The sequence below is a fragment of the Leopardus geoffroyi genome, chromosome B4 (genome assembly GCF_018350155.1).
Source record: "Leopardus geoffroyi isolate Oge1 chromosome B4, O.geoffroyi_Oge1_pat1.0, whole genome shotgun sequence".
Lineage (NCBI taxonomy): Eukaryota > Metazoa > Chordata > Mammalia > Carnivora > Felidae > Leopardus > Leopardus geoffroyi.
Window position 1 is genome coordinate 90,506,643 of NC_059341.1, and position 21,328 is coordinate 90,527,970.

The 21,328-nt window shown below is 44.1% G+C and overlaps 1 protein-coding gene across 1 annotated transcript in view; it reads left to right on the forward strand.

Moving 5' to 3' along the window:
• The first annotated feature begins 540 nt into the window (after nt 1-540).
• The window catches only part of RASSF3 (Ras association domain family member 3), a 72,957-nt gene continuing 52,169 nt past the window's right edge, over nt 541-21,328 (forward strand). Inside the window, exon 1 of the mRNA XM_045464850.1 lies at nt 541-851. Within this exon, the coding sequence (XP_045320806.1) occupies nt 741-851 (111 nt within the window). The 5' untranslated portion in view covers nt 541-740. The remainder of the gene's footprint in view (nt 852-21,328) is intronic.

Below are 21,328 nucleotides of genomic sequence, written 5' to 3' on the forward strand. Positions count from 1 at the left end.
GAATAAGCTACCCAGTTGTTACCTCCCCACTCATCTCCGCTAACTTTTAACCCTCCTGCTGGGGCGAGATGCGGGGTTGAGGACGCGGCTAAAGGGGTGCCGGAGGCCCGACGGTCTGGGGGCTCCTCCGCTGGACAATCTCTACTGCCGCCCCCTGGACCCCGGGAGGGGCGAGCAGGGCGGAGACAGTTCCCTGCTCTGCCCGGGTCCTCCCCAAAGCCCGAGCTAGCGGAGTGGGGGGCGGGTAGCCGGATCACGGAGGACTTGGCAGTTTCCGGGAGCTTGGGGAAGCGACCCCGAGCACAGCCTGGCCAGACGCAGTCGCCGAAGCGGACGTTCTAGGTGGCACAGACACCTCCGGGATAGAGCAGGCGCCAGGGAGGGCGGGCTGCACCACCCCCACCTGCGGCCACGCGCCGAGTGCCCCGACCGCGTGGGCACAGTCTCCAGCCTCCCGGGGAGGGGCACCCGGGAGAGGGGAGGGGCACCCGGGAGAGGGCGGGGCCCCGGGAGGCGGGGTCGTAAGGCTCTCGGAGGCTAAAGCCGCGCCCGGAGCCTGGCGGGGAGGCGGCGGGAGGGGCCGGGACGGCCGGAGTGAGCGGCGGCCGCCCCTGCAGCTGGACGGCCCGCGGGCGGCTCGGGCCGCGCGCCTGGAACCTCGCGGGGCGGGCGGGCGCGGTACCCCCTGCCTGGCCGCCTGCACCCGGGGGAGGCGGCCCACGCGCGACGGGACCAGCAGCATGAGCAGCGGCTACAGCAGCCTGGAGGAGGACTCCGAGGACTTCTTCTTCACCGCCAGGACCTCCTTTTTCAGGAGAGCGCCCCAGGGCAAGCCCCGCGCCGGCCAGCAAGTGAGTGGCACGCGCCGCGGGCGCCGCAGCCCGCGCCCATCGCTCCCGGGGTCCCTGAATCCACGTGTGCCTGCGAGGCTCGCTGGGGATGCCGGCTGGGAAGGAGGGGGGGGGGCGGCCGAGAAGGGGCTCCTGCCCTTTGGGATCCCAGGGTAGTGCCTGGAGCTCGTGCACATGGGCGTGCGGACGTGCGCGCGCGGAGAGCGACCAGGACTAGGGAAAGAGGAGGAAGGGCAGGAGACCGGGGGCCGTCTCCTGCCTTCCGCGCCAGATGGCCTCTGCGGCCCAGCTTCGGGCTGCGGGCAAGCAGTTCTGAGCGTGGAGGCGTCCCTCGCCCATCCCGGCGTTTCCTCTGCGCCCCAGCAGTCTGTGGTCGGGTCCTGGCCCCGGCCCTCACTGTGAGTCGGCTCAGTGGGCACTGAGTGGCTTGGGCACCGTGTAATAGCCAGGGGTGGCGGTGGTGACCTGGCTTCCCCTACCTTCCGGGTCCGGGACTTTGGTGGTGGGGGTGGGGACGATAGAAGGCGCTCACTAGATCTTGGTTGCGGGAGTCAAGGTTGTGCGTTTCCTGCAAAGTCAAGTTTGTGAGTGCCTCCAGTGTTTTGCAAACAAGTTCCGGTGCTAGGTAAATACCAGCCGGCGAGAGCTGAGCCTTAGGCCGGTTTCTTCCTTTTTTGGAGGAAGCATGCCGTGGGAAGTAGGACTCTGGAAAAGATGGGAAGGGAACTTGGGCCGGTTTCGCCGACCGTGACCGTGTTATTCAGGGAGGCTTTCTCGAAACGGGCCACTTGGGGTGGACTTCTCAGTCTGGAGCGTGAACTTGCGGCCTCCTGGCCCTGGGAACCACACCAGGGAGCCCCGCCAACCAAGCCGTGCCCACATCAGATTAGTGAAGGCTGTAATGGAACAAATTTGTTGCCCTTAAATAACATCAGGCGCTCCCCAAACTTTGCTATTAGACAGTCCTGGAGACTAGAGGCAAGGAAAATCGTTCAGGGCCGGAAGAGGAGTTATGGGAGGGGTGAGGACGGAGTAATGTGTCAGGGTTTCCTTGCCAGACCTTTTAAGTTTACTTAACCACTTTCTGAGGTCAGATTTCCAGATTCGGAAGTTCTAGTCTTCTCAGCCTCTTAACCCCCAAACCAGAAGGAGGGGGAGAGGGGATGGTGAAGGGCAAGAGTGAAGTCAAGTGCCCTTATTCAGTAAGCAGGTAATCCTAAGTGAAGTCCTGGGGCGGCAGTCCGCCTTCTTTATTGTTTCGAAGGCTTAGGGTTGCACTATTTACTAGTCACTTTGAGTGATGGCTTAGCTCAGGCTGCTGTAACAAATACCGTAAACTAGGTGACTTAAACACGAATATTTCTCACAGTTCTGGAGGCTGGAGGTGGATCTGGGTGCATGGTGGGGTTCTGGTGAAGACCCCTTCTTGGCTTGGGCTTCCTGGCTGGGAGACAGCCGACCTCTTGCTGGGACCTCAGGTGGAGAAAGGGCTAGCTTTCTTCCTCTTATAAGGGTGCCTCTCATCTTGGGGGCCACCCTCCTGGCCTCATTGCCTCCCACAGATCCCCACCTCCAAATCCTGTCACGTTTAGGGCTTCATCATTTGAATTTTGGAGTGGGGGGTCCACATGGAGTTAACAGCAATTGATCCTTCTTTTTCAATAGAGTGTATTTTAATGGCATGCGTTTGCTGTGAAGTTTAGAAGGCAGAAACACTGTTCTTCTGTCTTTGAGGGAAGAATTAATTGCTTTTCCTTATGCTTCTTTCTTTCGCTTGGCTCTTCTTTCTTTCTTGATCTCTCCTTTGTTTCTCTTCTCTTTGTATTTTCTCCTGCCACTTACATTGCTGTCACTGCTTGACAACTTTCACTAGAATTTGACAGTGGTGGTTGTGCTGGGTTGATGTCCAATCCAGAGGCGGCTCTTGATCTCCAGAAAACTTGCTGGTTCTCAGGTTCTCCAGGTATGCGATGCTCCTTCCCAAGGGCCAGATTATCCAGGTTAGAACAGTGTGAGAATGTTTCAGTGCTTTAGAAAGTAAAAGCCTCTCTTTTTCTCTGGGTTTACAGTGTTTCTGCTTGTTGATGTAGCGTTCATATTGTTTAATACTTATTTAGCATTTAGAATTAGTCTGACATTCATGAGTATTGTGCTGAAAACCGGGACAGTAAGACCTAGTTCTTTGCTTGAAGATCCTGTTCTGTATATTCTGAAGCCTTATTGCCTGTGTATTTCCCCTTCTAACATAACACATGGAAGGCGCTGACTTCTGGAACTTACTTGCCAGGTGGAAAAAGTGTTTCCAACTGAATTTTTGTGGGCATTTTGGTTATAGTGCCTGAAAGAGTGTGTTAAATTCCTGATAGGATTTGCGAGTGAAAGAAGTAAAACTTTTAAAAAAATTTATTTATTTATTTATTTATTTATTTATTTATTAAAAAAAATTCTTTTACTGTTTATTTCTTTTTGAGAGAGAGAGAGAGGGACAGAGCATGAGCAGGGAAGGGGCAGAGAGAGAGGGAGACACAGAATCCGAAGCAGGCCATGTGGGGCTCGAACTCACAAACTGTGAGATCATGACCTGAGCCGAACGAAGTCGGACGCTCAACCGACTGGGTCACCTGGGCGCCCCCTTTTTAAAAATTTTTAATGTTTGTTTGTTTTTGAGAGAGTGCAAGGAGAGGAGGGACAGAGAGAGAGGTACAGAATCTGAAGCAGGCTCCAGGCTCTGAGCTGCCAGCACAGAGTCCGACACGGGACTTGAACCCGCGAACTGTGAGATCATGACTTGAGCCAAAGTTGGTGTTAAACTGACTGAGCCAGCCAGGCGCCGCAAAGAAGTAAAACTTCTAAAGCAAGGCACTCTAAATATAGAACATTTGTTTTACCTATGGTTAGATGATAGATAAGCCTTTGTCATTTTATTATCTTATTATTATTATTTTAAGGAATCTCTGTGCCCAATGTGGGACTTGAACTCATGACCCTGAGATCAAGAGTCGCTTGCTATATTAACTGAGTCAGCTAGGCACCCCACCTTTTTCATTTTATTATGTTGGTGATTAGAAGAATAAGATAAGCATATCTGACAAAGTGTGAAAGTGAAATTGAAATTTATCCTTTCTCTAGAGAGGTGCAAAGAGAGATGTTGCCATAGGCTTTGTTAGTGATAATGGTAATTGTGGGTTATTGTTTTTGGTTTTGTTTGTTTGTTTTTTTTTTTTTTTGGTGCTGAACCACCTGGTGAAAAAGCCAGGAAGATATGGTTTCTAGGACTCTTGAAAATATCCAGAGAAAGCAAGATGTTTGTGGTAAATTCAGGATGGAGAAAAAGGGGGAGGGGAGTGAGGAATTTCTTTTCTTCTCTTGCCAGGCAAAGGAATATAGCCCAACTTCTATCTCCAACAAAAACAAAAATCTTATGGATATAAAGAAAATGTTACTGTTTTCTTTCTTATATTATGTTGGTACCCTCTTTAAAAAAAGCAAAAGACTGAAAAACCTGTCTGGAGGATATAAACAGGAATGAACACATGGCCTTTTTGTGGCAGTTTGGATGTCCTGTGTATCGTTGTATCTCTGGGGTCTCCATTGGTACCTGATACACAGTGGTTGCTCAGTGAATATTAGTTATGTGACTCCTTTCCTGGTTTGATAATAATTGGGTCTTTTTAAGTTTATATACTAGAGAGAGACAGACAGATACGGGGGAGAGGGGTGGAAGGGAGGGAGGGAGAATCCTAAAAGGCTCTACAGGGCTTGATCCCATGGATCATGAGATCATGACCTGAGCTGAAATCAAGGGTCAGAAGCATAACCGACTGAGCCAGCCAGGGGCCCTGATAATACTCGGCTCTTTACAGGTTTTCAAATGCATCCTATTTTATGATTCTCCCCAGAACCCCCCTGGAGAATTAATGAAAGGTAAGGCCTTGTTAAGGGATTCACTGAAGGGCCCACAAATTTTCCTTTTTTGCTAATTCTCAGCCAAAAAAAAAAAAAAAAAAAATTAAAGTTCAGTTTTCTTGTCGCACATATGGACATCTATAATTTAGGAGTTTCTTAAAATGTTGGGGACCCGCCCCCCCATTCTTCATATATCTTCATTACAGTGTTCATAATTCTTAATGTAATCTATTGGAGCATATCTTACCCCCAGCTAAGGTAATTACTTTTCTTTCTGGGCCTTTGGTAGTTCAATAGGAATAAGGAAAGGAGACCCTGTTTTTTGCTTTAGCAGAATAGTCAAGAAGCCTTAAACTTAAAAAATTGTCTCTGAACCACTCACACTTCTAAAAGAAGTTACCCTGAAAAATTGTTTAATAAGGCAAGCCTGTGAGACCCCATGTAACAGGCCTCAGGTTTGCCCTATGGGTTCTCTCCTTAGTATAATTTAAAGTTTTTTCTGGCTTGTTTGGTTCTGTGTCACATCGTTAGAATCAGCAGTAATGAGGCACACTGTTTTTCTTTAGTGTTTCCATTAGAAGCTTTGGCGGTAGGTCACTGGGGATAAAAGAATAGTGGTTTACTGCCTCAAAAGTATTTTGACCGTATTGCCTTTCTACACGGATTTTTAATCCCTATATTGTCAAACATAAGTATTCCTCCCGGTCCTTTTGCCTGGTGCGGGGTGATTTGCACGTTTCGTCTCCATGTTTGCTATGTCCTGTCCTTACACAGTACATATTAATCCGTTGGAATTTTGTGTTTGTGTGAACAGGACTCACAAAGACACATTCCTTTAACTCAATTTCAAGAGAACATTAGTCACCTCTTCTATGAAAATAATTTCTCTTCCCCGTTTCTTCTTCTGGCTAACTTGCAAAGATTTGGGATTATTTGGAAAGCAGTGACAGAAAACATTTATGAAAAGAAAAGCTAAAAATATCCAATAATGTGCTTATTCTTTTTAGACTTCCTCTGGCAGTCCATGCATGTCATACTGTAAACATTCATTTTCTGGGAGGAAAAAAACACGAGGCAGACCAAGTCCTTTTTAATGTGGTGTGGGCCCCAATTCTTAGCCGTGAGCATCAGCTCTTGCTCACCCCCAGCTGCCCACAGAAGTAGCTGTCCTTTGATAAAGGCCCCTGTTTGAGGCTTGCTTTTCGCTTCTGATTTGGCTTGAGGCCATTATCTAGTTGGGGCCCTTGTTCAGAAGTGCTGGTGAAAAGACAGTACAGGATAGGAGATAGATGCCTGGGAAGGAGCTGCTTTTATATACTGTATCTTGGCTAAATTCACCTGTTTGTATCTTCGTCTCATCGAAGAGCTGTGCACAGTGCCTAGTAAGAGGTTTAATTCTGAATAAGCATTAGCTATGTGACGAGGCTCTGCTTCTTGTTCACTTTCGGATGCAACAGCTTTTGTTTGTTTGTTTATTTAAACGCTTATTTATTTTTGAGAGTGAGAGTGTGAGTGGAGGAGGGACAGACTGAGAGGGAGACAGAGGATCCCAAGCGGGCTCTGTGCTGACAGCAGAGAGCCTGATGAGGGGCTTGAACTCACCAACTGTGAGATCATGACCTGAGCTGAAGATCATGACTGGATGCTTAATGGACTGAGCCACCCAGGCGCCCCTGATGCAGCAACTTTTAATGTTTGTTTATTTTTATTTTTATTTATTTATTTTATTTAGAAAACGAGAGCCAGGGAGGGGCAGAGGAGAGGAAGAGAGAGAGAATCCCAAGCAGGCTCCACACTGTCAGCACAGAGCCTGATGCGGGGTTTGAACTCTTGAACTATGAGATCACGACCTGAGCTGAAATCAAGAGTCGGACGCTTAACCGACTGAGCCACCCCAGGCTCCTCTGCAACAACTTTTAAATAACTGCATGTAACTAGGACTCTGGTCATACTACTCTTCACTTCCTTTCTGGAGCCGTGTGATTTGCCATCACAGAACCTTGGCCTGTGATTGCTTCCCTCCCTTCTCTGTCCCCTCAGAAAAGTCTTCCTGAATCACCACTCCGAAGTAGGCAACCTCTCCTCTTACAGCCCTCTGCTCTTTCCTTTCATAGCAAAAATTATAATTTTGTTGTTCTATTTAGTTTAATGAGGACAGAGACTACCATGTTGACCCAGCACATAAATAAATGCCCCGTACTTAGTTTTTGAAGGAATGAAAACCTACTGATTTTTTTTAATATGAAATTTATTGTCAAATTGGTTTCCATACGACACCCAGTGCTCATCCCAACAGGTGCCCTCCTCAATACCCATCCCCTCCCCCCCCCCCCCCCCATCAACCCTCAGATTGTTCTCAGTTTTTAAGAGTCTTTTATGGAAAACCTACTGATTTTGGATGGAAGTTCCAGTCCTTGGTATTGTGACTTTTCCTTTATACACAAGTATACAGAATTTTTCCTCCTCTCCCAGCTAGACCAAAAGTTTCTAAAAACATCTTACACGTTAATAGTCATTTAAAAATAAATGATATTGGTAATCAGTGTTATTACTGGTTTAGGTATAACTCACTTTGTATATTTCCCCCTTATTTTAAGAAAGCCCATTATTCATTCATTCAACATTTATTGAATTTATTTTGCCAACAATTTATTTTTGCTATGAAGGGAAGGAGCAGAGGGCTTAAGAGGGGAGGGATGCCTACTTTGTTTTGCCTTTAAGGTTTTATTTATTTTTAAGTGTTTAATTTATGTATGTATGTATGTATGTATGTATGTATGTACTTTTGGAGAGAGAGCACACGCAAGCAGGGGAGGGGGCAAAGGGGGAGAGAGAATCTCAAGCAGGCTCCATGCTCAGTGCAGAGCCTGATGTGGGGCTCGATCCTATGACCCTGGGATCATGACCTAAGCCAAAGTCGAGTTGGATGCTCAACCGACAGAGCCACTCAGGTGCCTCCATTGAGTAATATTTTTTAAAAGCTTACCAAATAGAACAGCTCTCTAATTTTTCTTTAAAGAGCTTATCCCTTTAGTGTAAAGGAAACTTGTACCTGTTGACAGTTTTTAAAGAACACTTGTGTAAAGTGTGGTAAAGCTGTACATCAGTTTAGATGGAAAGGCTTACGGAGAAGTGTATCTCTGTAAAACAAGCCACGTTTTCCTGTTGACATCTGTCCAGAAGCTGTAGATGATTGTGTTCCAACAGAAACATCATCATCCTCAAGGATATGAAGTGCATTAAACAGAGTTCATATTAATAACACTAACCAGAGTTGATCAAACTCTCCCAAATAGTGTTAGTTTTTCAGGTTTTTCTTTAAAAATTTTTTTTTTTTCAACGTTTATTTATTTTTGGGACAGAGAGAGACAGAGCATGAACGGGGGAGGGGCAGAGAGAGAGGGAGACACAGAATCGGAAATAGGCTCCAGGCTCTGAGCCATCAGCCCAGAGCCTGACGCGGGGCTCGAACTCACAGACCGCGAGATCGTGACCTGGCTGAAGTCGGACGCCCAACCGACTGCGCCACCCAGGCGCCCCTCAGGTTTTTCTTAATAGTTCTGGTTTGGCTGTCAGTGGCTAGTGAAAAGGTTTTGTTTACTTGTTATCATCATTATTTTTTAAAGTTTATTTTTGAGAGGGGGGTGGGGCAGAAAGAAAGAGAGAATCCCTCTGCTAGTAGCACAGAGCCTGATGTGGGGCTTGATCCCATGAACCCTGAGATCATGACCTGAGCTGAAATCAAGAGTCGGATGCTTAACTGACTTGAGCCACCCAGATGCCCCAAAAGTTAGAATGTGTGTGTGTATGTATGTATGTGTATGTATGTATGTATATATATATATATATATATATATATATATATATATATTTTTTTTTTTTTTTTTTTTTTCTTTTTGAGAAAGAGAATGAGTCAGGGAGAGGCAAAGGGAGAGAAAGGTAGAGAATCTTAAGTGGGCTTCATGCTCGGGGCTCAGTCTCACAAACCATGAGATCATGAGCTGAAATCAAGAGTTGGACACTTCACTGACTGAGCCACCCAGGCACCCCTAACTTGTTATTTCTTTAATGGACAGGGCCAGATATGCAGTAGGAAGGATGTCAGAGCCCATAAAAAAGTGATTAAGATGTGATATGCACATAAAAATGTTGTGAATAGAAGTGGTCATCATTCTAAAACTGTACTGTAATACAGTAGTTACTGACCACATGTGACTCTTGAGCACTTGAAATGTTTCTGACCTGAACTTAGAGGTGCTGGAGGTATGAAATATACACTGATTTCTAAGGCCAAGGGAAGAGAATATAAAATGTAAACAATGATTGTTTAATATTGGTTATATGCTGAATATTTGGGATATACTGAGTTAAATGAAATTATTACCTGTTTGTTTTTTAACTTGGCTACTAGAAAATTTAGAATTCTGTATGTGGCTCACATTCTGTTTCTGCTGGGCAATGCTATCTGCTAAAGCAAAGCTGCTAACTCTTGCCGGGGGTTTCGATCTCCATCCTCTGCACATGGAAGGATGGGTTGCCAGCCAGGTGCCCTGAGAAGATTTTTCTTTGTGAAGGGGAACTTGCCCTTTACTGTTGGGAATAGTTTCTTCTCAGCCTATCGAGGGTCATGCATACCAGCATTTTGAGGTTGTGAAACTTTTGTGTGGGGAACTTCCCTTTTTTCTGACCTATGAGCTGATAGGATAAAAACTGTCCTAATGGCATTCAAACTGCAACCCTGCCTTGAATTTAAAGAGAATAGAGCTCATTATTTCATAGGGTATTAAAACAGCAAGAGTAATACACATTTTATGGACTGTAATTGCTAACTGCTGCTACATGATTCAGTCAGCTAAGAATAATTTACTAATTATATTGTAGCACTCAGTTCTTTTTTCCAGATGCTAAGGAAAGTGAGATAATTAGAGCAGGAAGAAGGATGAATTTGGGAATTGGAGACCAGAAGAATAGATTTAGAAGATCTGGATTTAAGAGGTTTAGAATGCAATCAGCAAACTTTTTCATGAAATTAATGCAGGTCAGGCAATGTTTGTGTGTGTTAAGATCGTGAAGGTAGTTTTCTACGTTCATTCCCAAGTGTTCATGGAATGTTCGCAATGTGATAGACTGGTGCTAGGGTCTTGATGAACAAAACAGATAGAAACCTGCTCTTACTTAAGAAGTTGAGTTCAGAGTCTTACGGCACTTGGCTAGCTTGGTGGATAGAGCATGTGGTTCTTGATCTCAGGGTTGTATGACTCTAAGTTTGAACCCCACTTTGGGTGTAGAGATTACTTAAAATCTTTTAAAAAGTTGAGTTTGTAGTCTGTATACGTCATTTCTCGTCCGTGGTAAAGAGCAAGGTCTTAGTTCAAGATCTGGCTCCATGTTTCGTATATGCGAAGAAAGAACTTTATCATAGGCATGGCGTTTTTACTCAAAGGATATTAAGGTTTTATTGGTAGCTGGAGCAGTATGTTTAAAAATCTTTTTTTCCAGAATTTTTAATATTTGTTTATTTTTGAGAGAGAGAGAAAGAACGAGTGGGGGAGGGGTGGAGAGAGAGGGAGACACAGATAGAAAGTGAAGCAAGCTCTGGGCTCTGAGCTGTCAGCACAGAGCCCGACATGGGGCTCATACTTACAGCCATGAGATCATGACCTGGGTCGAAGTCGGATGCTTAACCACCTGAGCCACCCAGTTGCCTCCCCCCCCCCCCCCCCAGTTTTTTTGATAATAAGAGTGCTGTAAAAATCGCATCATATACTCTGAGGGGAAAATGGTCCATTATCTAAGTTCAGGTCAATATCCTAATTCGAATATTATTTTGCAGAATTGTTTTCTAGTTTTTTTCATTTGTCTTATTTTTTTAAGTAATCCCTACACCCAACGTAGGGCTCGAATTTATGACCCCAAGATCAAGAGTCCCATGCTTAACTGACTGAGCCAGCCAGGCACCCCTCATTTGTCCTTTTACATACATATAATTGTTTTGTCCTGACTTTTAAAAAAATTGTGGTAAAATACACCTAAAATTTGCCATCTAGTGTTAAGTATATTTACATTGTTATGTCTCCAATTGCCAAAACTTTTTCATCTTGGAAACTGAAACTCTGTCCCCATTAAAGTGCAACCCTCTCCCCACCATACTCCTGGCAGTCAGCATTCTATTTCTGTTGCTGTGGGTTTGACTGTTCTGGATATCTCCTGTAAGTGAAATCCTACAATATTTGTCTTTTTGTGACTGGCTTATTTCACTCAGTGTAATGTCCTTAAGGTTCATCCGTCTGTAGCATGTGTTAGCATTTCCTTCAAGTCTGAGTAATACTGCATTCCATGTATGTACCACATTTTGTTTATCCATTAATCAGTCAGTGACTAGTTGGGTGCGTCTAACTCTTGGCTATGGTGAGGAATGCTGCAAGGAACATGGGTACACAGATCTGTCTTAGGTGAATCTCAATTCTTTCAGGTATATACCCAGAAGTGGCATTGCTGAATCATGTGGTAAATTTTTAAAAAATTTTAAGATACGTTTTTTGAAATGTTTGTTTTTGAGAGAGACAGAGACACAGAGCATGAACAGGGGAGGGGCAGAGAGCGAGGGAGACACAGAATCCAAAGGAGGCTCCAGGTTCTGAGCTGTCAGCACAGAGCCAGATGGGGACTTGAACCCGTGAACTGTGAGATAATGACCTGAGCCGGAGTCGGATGCTTAACTGACTGAGCCACCTAGGTGCCCCTGAAGGCTGTATTTTTAACTAGTTTCATTGTGCCCTTAGCTCCATTGGGCATCGTCGTTAAAATAGAGGGAAAAGTGGGGTGCCTGGCCAGCACAGTCAGTAGAGCATGTGACTCTGAGGACAAAGAATAACTCATTGTTATTTAACTTGTATTCCTTTAACAGTAAATTTAATATGTTTCTGTACTTCTAAGTAGATCTTCCTCTTGGTGTGAGCATTGTTCATGGCCTTTGACCATTTGTTAGGCAGGCCGGAAATCTCCCAAGAGTTCTGTTCTTGAGTCGTGTGCATGTTTAGCGGGGGAGATGGTTCCCCTTTTTTGTGGTCAGCTAAACTCCAGGTTATTTTTTGACTTACTCTGTTTGTACCAAAAGGACATTACATATTCTGGCATTTTGAAATCCTTTAGAGTCTGTCTCAGGCTGACATCACTCTGAAACTCCAAGCAAAAAAAAAAACAAACCCACTTTACTCCTATAATTATGACACAGGAAAGGCATTACTAAGAAAGCATCAGTGTCCTGTGAATACACTGTGGAATACAGAGGGTGGGAGCTGGACGATGTGCCTTTTACTAAGCATGTTAAAAAAAAAAAAAAAAAGAAAGTGACTGAAGGTGGCTGTTTATCTTTGAGTTTCAGTACATTTAGTGTGAGTCTTCCAAGCCCCCGGGAGAATTCAGAGGAACCTAAGTTTTATAAACAGACCAGATTTTGCAAAAAAGGATTGTAGGACAAACTGCTAAAAAACAACAACAACAACAACAACAACAACAAAACCACCTACCAAAAAGGATTTTTATACTGTTTACTTATTGGCCTAATGTCTTTTGTTGAAACATTGCAGTTAGATAGAATCGGGCATCCTTCTATCTTAAGGCTTGCCTGTGATGAAAATTTTGGCTTAATCTCTTATAATCTGATGAACCCGTAGTTTGTCCTCATTTAATTTTTTCTTCATTCATAATATTTTAATTAAGTGAATCTTTTAAAGAGACGGAAATAATTATTTCTGACTTTAGATGGATTATGAAGCCGCCTTAATCCTCATATTCTTAGGCAACTCAAACAAGTTTACTCTGAAAATTTCCTACAAATGCTTGTTTCGAGGAATATTTTTTTGATACTTCGCCAGTGAAGTCCTAGAAATTTATGTGTATCTGATACAGTTCTTGAGCAGCAAAACAAAAACCAAAAACTTTTATGAAAATATAAAAAAGCTGTATGCATTACATAGGGAAAAAATAGCAGTACTAAAAATGAAGTTTAACATTCCATCGTGTTTTATAGTTAATGGAGCTTTCCAAGAGAATTAACATTCAGTTGATTTATTTGGACTTTAATTTCAGTGGAACTTGGAAATGAGAAATTAAACCAACAGAAGTTTTATTGGTTTAGACCTTCACCAGATCCAGGTTTTAATGGCACTGCGGAGGTGAATTCAGAGGTATTTGACTGTAGTCCGTGATTTCTCAGCTATGGGAAAATGTAAATATTATGTAGGTGGTTTAAAGAAACAATAATATCACTTTTGTCCATTTAAGGTCTGTTTCTGTTTGTTTAAACAGGCTCGTGGATAGCTTTTTCTTGCCAGTTTTCCTTTGGGGGAGAGTCCCTGCCCTTTCAGATCTTTCTGAAGTTTGAAAATTGCTTTCTTGCTTTCTCTAATGACCAGGCCCACGTGGTGCCCTGGGGGTGTGGGGGGGGAAGGAGTGTGGTGGTGATGTACTGTGCTGAGTGAGGTGTGGGGTTTGATTCTTGGCTGTCCTGCTGATCTGTGCTAGAGAAATTTGCTCTATGAACTGTACCCAGAGTGCAATTATTCCTGCCATTTGGTGCAGGGGACTGGAGGTAGGTTATGTAGGGGAAAGTAATACCTTTCAAAAAGGCAAATACAGCACCCAAATCAGCAAATCAGCGTAAAATTCATTCACACTGGAGGTACTTCTGAACAGTTTTTTTAAATTTTATTTTTAATGTTTATTTTTGAGAGAGAGAGTGAGAGCAGGGGAGGGGCAGAGAGAGAGAGAGGGAGACACAGAATCCGAAGCAGGCTCCAGGCTCCGAGCTGTCAACACAGAGCCGGACGTGGGGCTTGAACTCCTAGTGAGATCATGACCTGAGCCGAAGTGGGATGCTTAACTGACTGAGTCACCCAGGTGCCCCTGAACAGTTTTAATTAACAGTGGATCTTGATCTTTTCTGGTGAGGGCTATTAAAAGAAAAAAAAAGAGAGGGGGAACTGGATTTTGTTATGGGCTAAAAGGATGTGTGTCCTTGATTAATAATAAGCAGCTGTGTAAGGCAGCCTGGGTTTAAATCTGCCCACCGTTATCTTGGGCAAGTCCTTGCACCTCTTTGAGCCTCGATTTCCTCATCTGTAAAGTAGCAGCATGCCTGGCACATATAAACAGTAATAAGTATTAGCAATTAAAAAAAAATTACCTTTTATTTTTAAAAGGTTCTTCCACATATGGTCATGTATTTCATTTGAGTTTTGGGCTGAATGGAGAACTGACCGTGCCTGGGAGAGTTGAAGCCAAAGAATGAAAGGTAATTAGGTGCGTCACTTTGGATTTATTGACCAAAAGGAATTGGGAATCTCAATGTCCTTGATCAGGAGGAAGCTTTAGTCATTGCTGGAGGCTTAAAAAAAAAATTTTTTTTTTTTTTTCTTTTTGAAGCCACTTTCAGTCTCACTGTAGTGCTTTTGTTTTCTGGTAAAGGAGTTGTTGTCTCCTGACCAAGCCTGAGGCCACCTATCAAAGTCTTTACTAACGTCTTTTTCCCCCTTAAAGTTAGCCACCCCAGTGGAAAGAGAGATCAGACATAGGAAAATGTGGTTCTTTTGCTCAAGAGTTGGTGTATACCAACCCTCCTCCTTTTTTCTTTTCCTCTTTTCCTCTTTTCTCCTCCTTTTTTCTTTCAACTTCCTTTTGTTCTCCCTCTCTTATCTGCCTCTGGCTGCAGGATTCTGGCTGCAGTTTTCTGCTGGAGGCTACTGGCTTGACCTGGTGACAGATTTTTGCTTCTTCCTGGGGGGCTTCCCTTTTTCCTCCAGAAGGTGTAAATTGCCTTGTGCTCATTGTTTAGGGACTTAGTCACTGTCTTGTTTCTGGTTTTCATGAGATCAAATTGAATGGGGTAATTTATGTGAACTGAGTAACTCACGGCAAAGGGATGTGTTGCTGTCCTTTGAATCCATTTCCACGCGCTGTGGCTGGTTTCCCAGCCCTCTGGTCTCCCACTCAGTGTTTGAGCATTGCTGGACACATCCACAGTTCGGAAGTAAGCTTTGCTTGTGCACAGTTTGAACACAGGCATTAAAGAAGCTCAGTGAGTCACGTGATCTGTTTGGCTAACTCTTCAGAGTTCATTTATGCTCTATAAAACTGGCATGGGTTTTGGAATCTGGTGGGAAACCTCTTCCTTCAGACCATGTGAGCCTCTTGGGGTTTGCCATTCCCTCTCTGTCCCCAGCCTCCCCTTCCTTTGGTTGTGTTTCTTACAATAAATTGGTTGTCTAAAGCTGGCTTTATATTCTGAATGCCATTGTGAATATTTTTAATCACTTCAATTGTAAATTTAGCTGAACCGTAAATTTTACTGATACTCCTACGTAAATATTCTCTTGTTAATATAAAAGACTTGGGACATTATCCAGCATGTGAGTACATAGTCAATAAATGTTGACTATTATTTCTAGTAGTATTAGCATTATTCATTAAAAACAATTTTGTAGGAGCTCTAAGATGGTGTGATATGATGGGAAAGTCTAGGGATCTAGAATTGGGAAATCATCTTGATTTTGAATCTGTCATTCACTAGCTCTGGGAGCTTTGAAGAGGTTCCTTAACTTTTTGAGTATCAGCTTGTTAATCTTTAAAACAGATATTCTAGAGGGGTTATATAAGATAATGTGTGTGAAAGTACCCCCAAGTTATGAATTGTTACATAATTGCAAATATTAGTGTTTAGAGACTAGTATAAAATTGTTTTCTTAACATATATTGTGTCTTATAAATTGATTTTAAATTCTCAACCTATGGTAGTATTGGAGGTGATACTTGATAAATGGTTATTGAAAAATGAATTTACTCCCCCATCTCATTCATGTATATTTTTTTAATTTTGATTTTCATTAAAATTTTTTTAATGTTTATTTTTGAGAGAGTGACAGAGAGACAGTGTGTGAGCAGGGGAGGGACAGAGAGAGAGGGAGACACAGAATCTGAGCAGGCTACAGGCTCTGAGCCTGATGCGGGGCTTGAACTCACAACTGCGAGATCATGACCTGAGTTGAAGTTGGTTGCTTAACTGAGCCACCCCAGGTGCCTCCAAGTATGTCTCTTTTTATCTGCAAAATGGTGATTTGTATTTGGGGACCTGAACTTTTTTTTTTTTTTTTTGGTAATATTTTTGGACAGAAAGCACGAGCTGGGGAGAGGGGCAGAGGGAGAAAGAGAATCCCAAGTAGGCTCCATGTTCAGCATGAAACCTGATGTGGGGTTCGATCCCACGACCCTGGGGTCATGACCTGAGCCGAAATCAAGTGTCCCACTCTCAACCAACTGAGCCATCCAGGCACCCTGGATGACCTGAGCATTTTATATCTAAGCAGCAAGTTTAAATTACCTTATGAATGAATTGTGTTTATGAAGCACTCTGATGCTTTGGAGAAAGACGATATTCCATTCTTATTATTGATTGAATGCATCAGGGGCTTTGAGTAAATTTAGTTTTAGGCCTTCCAGATTATCCTGTCTGTGAGCTTCATGAGGGCAGGCCATTTCTGTCTTGTTCACCACTGGACGTTCATTGCTAGTGTGGTACTTGGCACAGGGCACCATTTAAAGATTTTATTTTATTATTTTTATTTTTTTATTTTTAAAAAAAAATTTTTTTTTTCAACGTTTATTTATTTTTGGGACAGAGAGAGACAGAGCATGAACGGGGGAGGGGCAGAGAGAGAGGGAGACACAGAATCGGAAACAGGCTCCAGGCTCTGAGCCATCAGCCCAGAGCCTGATGCGGGGCTCGAACTCACGCACCGCGAGATCGTGACCTGGCTGAAGTCGGACGCTTAACCGACTGCGCCACCCAGGCGCCCCTAAAGATTTTATTTTTAAGTAATGTCTACACCCAATGTGGGGCTCCAACTCCTTGCATGCTGAAATCGAGTCACATGCTCCTTTGAGTGAGCCAGCCCGGTGCCCTGTCATTATTCGTTAATTGATCACGTGGTTTTCATTTGGTCAGATTTGTGTCAGAATCCTAATCAAGAAAAATAAGTTGGTTGAAAGCAGTGAAACATGTTTCTTTTTTTTTCAAGGGGAGTAATCCTAAAATAAATAATGGTAATAGATTCTGTATCATGTGAAAGTGAGCCATTTAGGCGAAACGGAACATATATTGGGCTGGGGATGTGGAGACCTGGGTCCTAGGCCTCTACTTTGTTCCAAAGAAGTAGCTTTGGAATTTAATGGCTGATTTATTCTAGAGCTGAATTCTTGATTGGAGGGAAAGTAACGGTGATAAAGGGCTTGAAAGGGATTCCATGAAATGTATTGCGATGCCAAATGAATTAGTTAGGAAATAGCTGTATTAGGTCATATCTGGCTGGGTGGGGTTGAACTTAAGTGAATTGGTTAGTCATGGGTGTTTGAGAAATGAGTAGAATATGTGGAATATGAGTAGAATATGAATTATTCCTTTTCCTAAAGAGGGAATGTCTTGGGTAAGAAATTAAGGGGGTCCTGATGGTTTATTGAATTCATCCCTATATAGTTCCAACAAGAATGGGTTTCATGCAAGCCAAAGGAAAGCCTTAATTATTGCAGGAGTTGTAAACATGATGTCAAGAACTATTTAAGAAGGAGCCCACCAGCAAGAAACTGGGCAGGATGAATGTAGGAGAGTCTTGTGCTTACAGAGAATGCTAGGGTAGTGTGGGTAATTTAGCCCCCGTGCTTACTGAAGGATGAGTGCTTACAGGCAGGTGTGCTCACAACTGAACAGTTGAACTCACATTTGGGAGTGAGGGAAGTGTATTCATTTCCTTTGGGAGATTAAATGTTGTCTTTTGTTCCCAGTGTCTCTTGTATTCCAATTGGTCTGCATTGGCCCTTGCCAGGTAAATGTTCCAAATCAGTTTCTTTTAAATTCTATTATAAAACATCAGAGTCTTTTGCCTAATACAATATATCCAAATGTGAGGCTTCCAGAGGCTTCTATCCCCTTGCCCACACCCTGTGTAGAGTGCTTTACTCAGCTTCTCCATTCACAGATCTATGGATACCCAGTTCAAGGCTCATTTCTTACAACAATGTCTTGTCCTCTGATTGCTACAGGCATATATAAGGATCGCCTTCCTGACAAGAATGAAAACTCTTGAGGGCTAAGGATCTTTGCTTTATAGAGGCCATACTGAATGATTCGTGAATGTGATGATTAACCTGATTCATAATTGAGACATTGTCATTCCCAAGAAGAATTATTTTCAATCTGAGCAATTTATTTAGAACTTTCATCTGTTTCTAATTTCATACAGACTTCAGGAGATACTTCAGCAAGACCCCGTAGGGAAAGATATTTCTTTACAATTTGACTTTTAAACATTTGAGGGATTATTGATAATTTAGAAAGACATAACTAACTCTAAAGGAATGGCCTGGGTGGAATGGTTCCTTTTAATGTGAAGAGTCTGGTTTTTTGCAATTAGCTAGAAGGAACATACTTAAACACATAATTATAGGAAGCTTTGTTTTTAGGAATGGAAATCACAAAAAAAATATTTTTGTAGCGACTCCCATTTTTTTCATTAAGCACATTGTAGTGTCCCTGAAATTCTGTGGTGCATTTTATTTACTTATTAATTTTTTTTTCAATGTTTTGTTTATTTTTGAGAAACAGAGAAACTGAGTGTGAGCAGGGGAGGGGCAGGGGGAGAGGGACACAGAATCTGAAGCAAGTTCCAGGCTCTGAGCTGTCAGCACAGAGCCCAATGCGGGGCTCGAACCCTCGAACTATGAGATCATGACCTGAGCCGAAGTCTGAGGCTTAACTAACTGAGCCACCCTGCTGCCCCTGTGGTGCATTTTAGATTTGGAAAATGTGTGATACGATAATACAAAGAGATGGCAGATTTAGTAGCTGCTCACATTTGTGTTCATTTTAATTTGAAATGTAGGCTCTATGAAAATGAGTGTTGTCAAATGGTTTAGGTGAACTAAAATGTTGCATTACCATTTTGTGGCAAGCAGAGTATCAAGACTCCAGACCCTTAATGTTACAGTTATTAAACATTATTTGAAGTATCTCTGAATTTGCATATAGGCATTACATTCATTTAGGCAGTGATTGATTTTAGCAATTCTAGTGATCAGAAAAGAAAATGTGGGCTGAAGTGTGAAGCAGTGGATTTCCCCAGCTGCATAATTTATGTCCCCCCCAAAAGGTAGACACATGAAGCTAAAAAGCCGTGCAAAGTACTGACCTGTTCTTTGTGGCTATCGGAACTTGCAGGAGTGACTTCTAGCTAGGCCTCCGTGGCTACCCAGTTATTGAGGTGGAAGGAAGGCAGTGAGAGTGGGGATGAAGCGGAAGAGGGGCCAGGTTGCAGATATTGGTGAATTGGGATGGGGTAGGTCTGGATGTGGGTACTGGGGGGTGGTGAGAACGAGGACAGGGATGAGTTGTGGGCTTCTTGGCTTGGGTGACTGGGAAGGTGATGTCATCACTTGCCAATTAAGGGAATATGGAAGAAAGATGAGATTGGTGAGGGAGGATAAGTTCAGACCGTGTATTGACTCCAGGCAGTCAATAAATAATGAATGAATGAATCTGGGTGTATTTTTTTTGAGCTGTCGGTAGGGTGTCAGTGTTTCCTGAGCTTCTTGGTGGTATAGCTGATCTGGGGAGAGAGCTCTGGGATTTGTTGAAGCCATGGGAGGAGGGGGACCCAAGCAAGGAGGATACACCAGCATGCATTCGTTCATTCATAAGTTTGCTTATAAGTTTCTTTATTTTGAGAGAGCATGCAAGTAGGGGCGGAGAGAGAGAGGGCGGGTGGGGGTGGGGGAATCCCAAGCAGGCTGCCACTACCAGTGGTGAGCCGCAGACAGGGCTCAAACCCACCAACGGTGAGATCACGACCTGAGCCAAAGTCCTATGTTCAACCAACTGAGTGTTCCAGGTGCCCCTTGCATTTAAAGGGTAGGCAGAGAAGAAGGGTGTGTCACCAGAGATAACCAAAGTGAGTGACTCGAGAGGTGAAGAAAGCCAGGAGAATGGTGTTCTGGGAGCCCAGGGATGGGCCGCCTCAAGAACAGGCACGTGGTCAGTAGGGCAAGTGCGGCGCGCAGAAAGGCCAGGGACTGAAGTTGAGCCAGTAGGAGCCTCTGGAGGCCTTGAGGAGAGCCTCTTCGGAAAACTGGAGAGGCAGTCGGACTGCAGAGGGAGGAGGACTGAACAGCTGTGGAAGAGACAGGAAAAGTGGGTGCAAACTGCTCGCTCTTACAAAGGATAGTGCCCTAAAATGAGTCCATGGGGCGAGGGAGTCGTTGGTGTGTTGGCATCATTTTTAGATGAGAGACTTCAGTAGAAGGAAGGCGATGGGGATACAGGTGAGGCACTAGGGTTCCCTCAAGAAAATGGCTGCCTTTGCAGCGGAAGGGGTGGTGTTTGGACCGGAAGTGGTGGAGGACTGCTTAGAAAGCGGGTGGGTCCTCTTGGAGAAGGTGGGCAGGGTTAAGTCTGGTAAACTTGTACCTGATACGGAGTTGGGGGGTGGGGGGTGACTAGAAGTTTGAGTCTGTGGCCGTTGGGCACTGACCAAGCAGGTGGGTATGCGTGTGCAAGTGCTGTTGTGTGGAGAGAAAGCCGGAGGCACAGAAGCAGAAGGGGAGCTCTGTGGTGTGTCTGGAGGACCAGGTGGCCTTCTGGGTGGAGCTGTCGGGGAAGGACACACCTGCGGGTGTGGTGGGTGTGGTGAACGACTGGGAAAGGAAGCCGGCTCTAAAGGGGCCTTGTTTGTCAGGCTGAGGACTTTGGACTGCATCTCCTGGGTGGGGAGGAGCCACTTAGGGAGAAGTAACGGGGTCAGATCTAGGATTTGGGAGCTGAGAGCAGTTTATGGAAGAGTTTAGAGAGAAGCAGGGTTATTGTTAGGGAGGCCATTGCGGTAACCTGGGTGACGGTCATTAGGGCTTGAAATGGGGCAGTTGCAGTGGGAGAGGTGCGGATTTCTGAGGTTGACTGGTTCCTGAGATTGACTGATTGACCAAGCCAGGGGGAGAGAGGAGGAAAAAGGTGTGTGTGTGGGGGGGAGGGGACAGCTGAGAGGATGGCCCTGCCGTTGGGGAACTGGAGAACACAGGAGGAAGAGGCAGGTCTAGCCAGGTGGTGGGATAGTTCAATTTCAGGCACATTTACAGAGCGTTTGTGTAGCACCCAGCTGGCTACGAGAATCAGGATTCTGAAGCTCAAGACAGAGGTCCCTGCAAGAGAGATCGGAAGCATGAGGTCATCATCCTTGAATTGGAAGTGGTTAAGATTTATTTGAAGGAACAAGAGAAAAATAAATCCTGATGTGGATATGGACTGTGAAAGCAAACTTCTTAGACCATTTCAGTGTATTATTAACTTTCTTAGAATAAAGCCTTTGATGACCAGAATGTGGATGTGACCCAACTCCCCCCCCGCCCCCCAAATAGCTCAAAATTAATGACAAAAAGATGTTAGGAAATAAATTCAAGAAGTTTCGATAGAAGTGTTTTTATCTTGATAGTTTTCTTTTTTTTCTATCAGGTCAAAATCACTTTCTTAATCT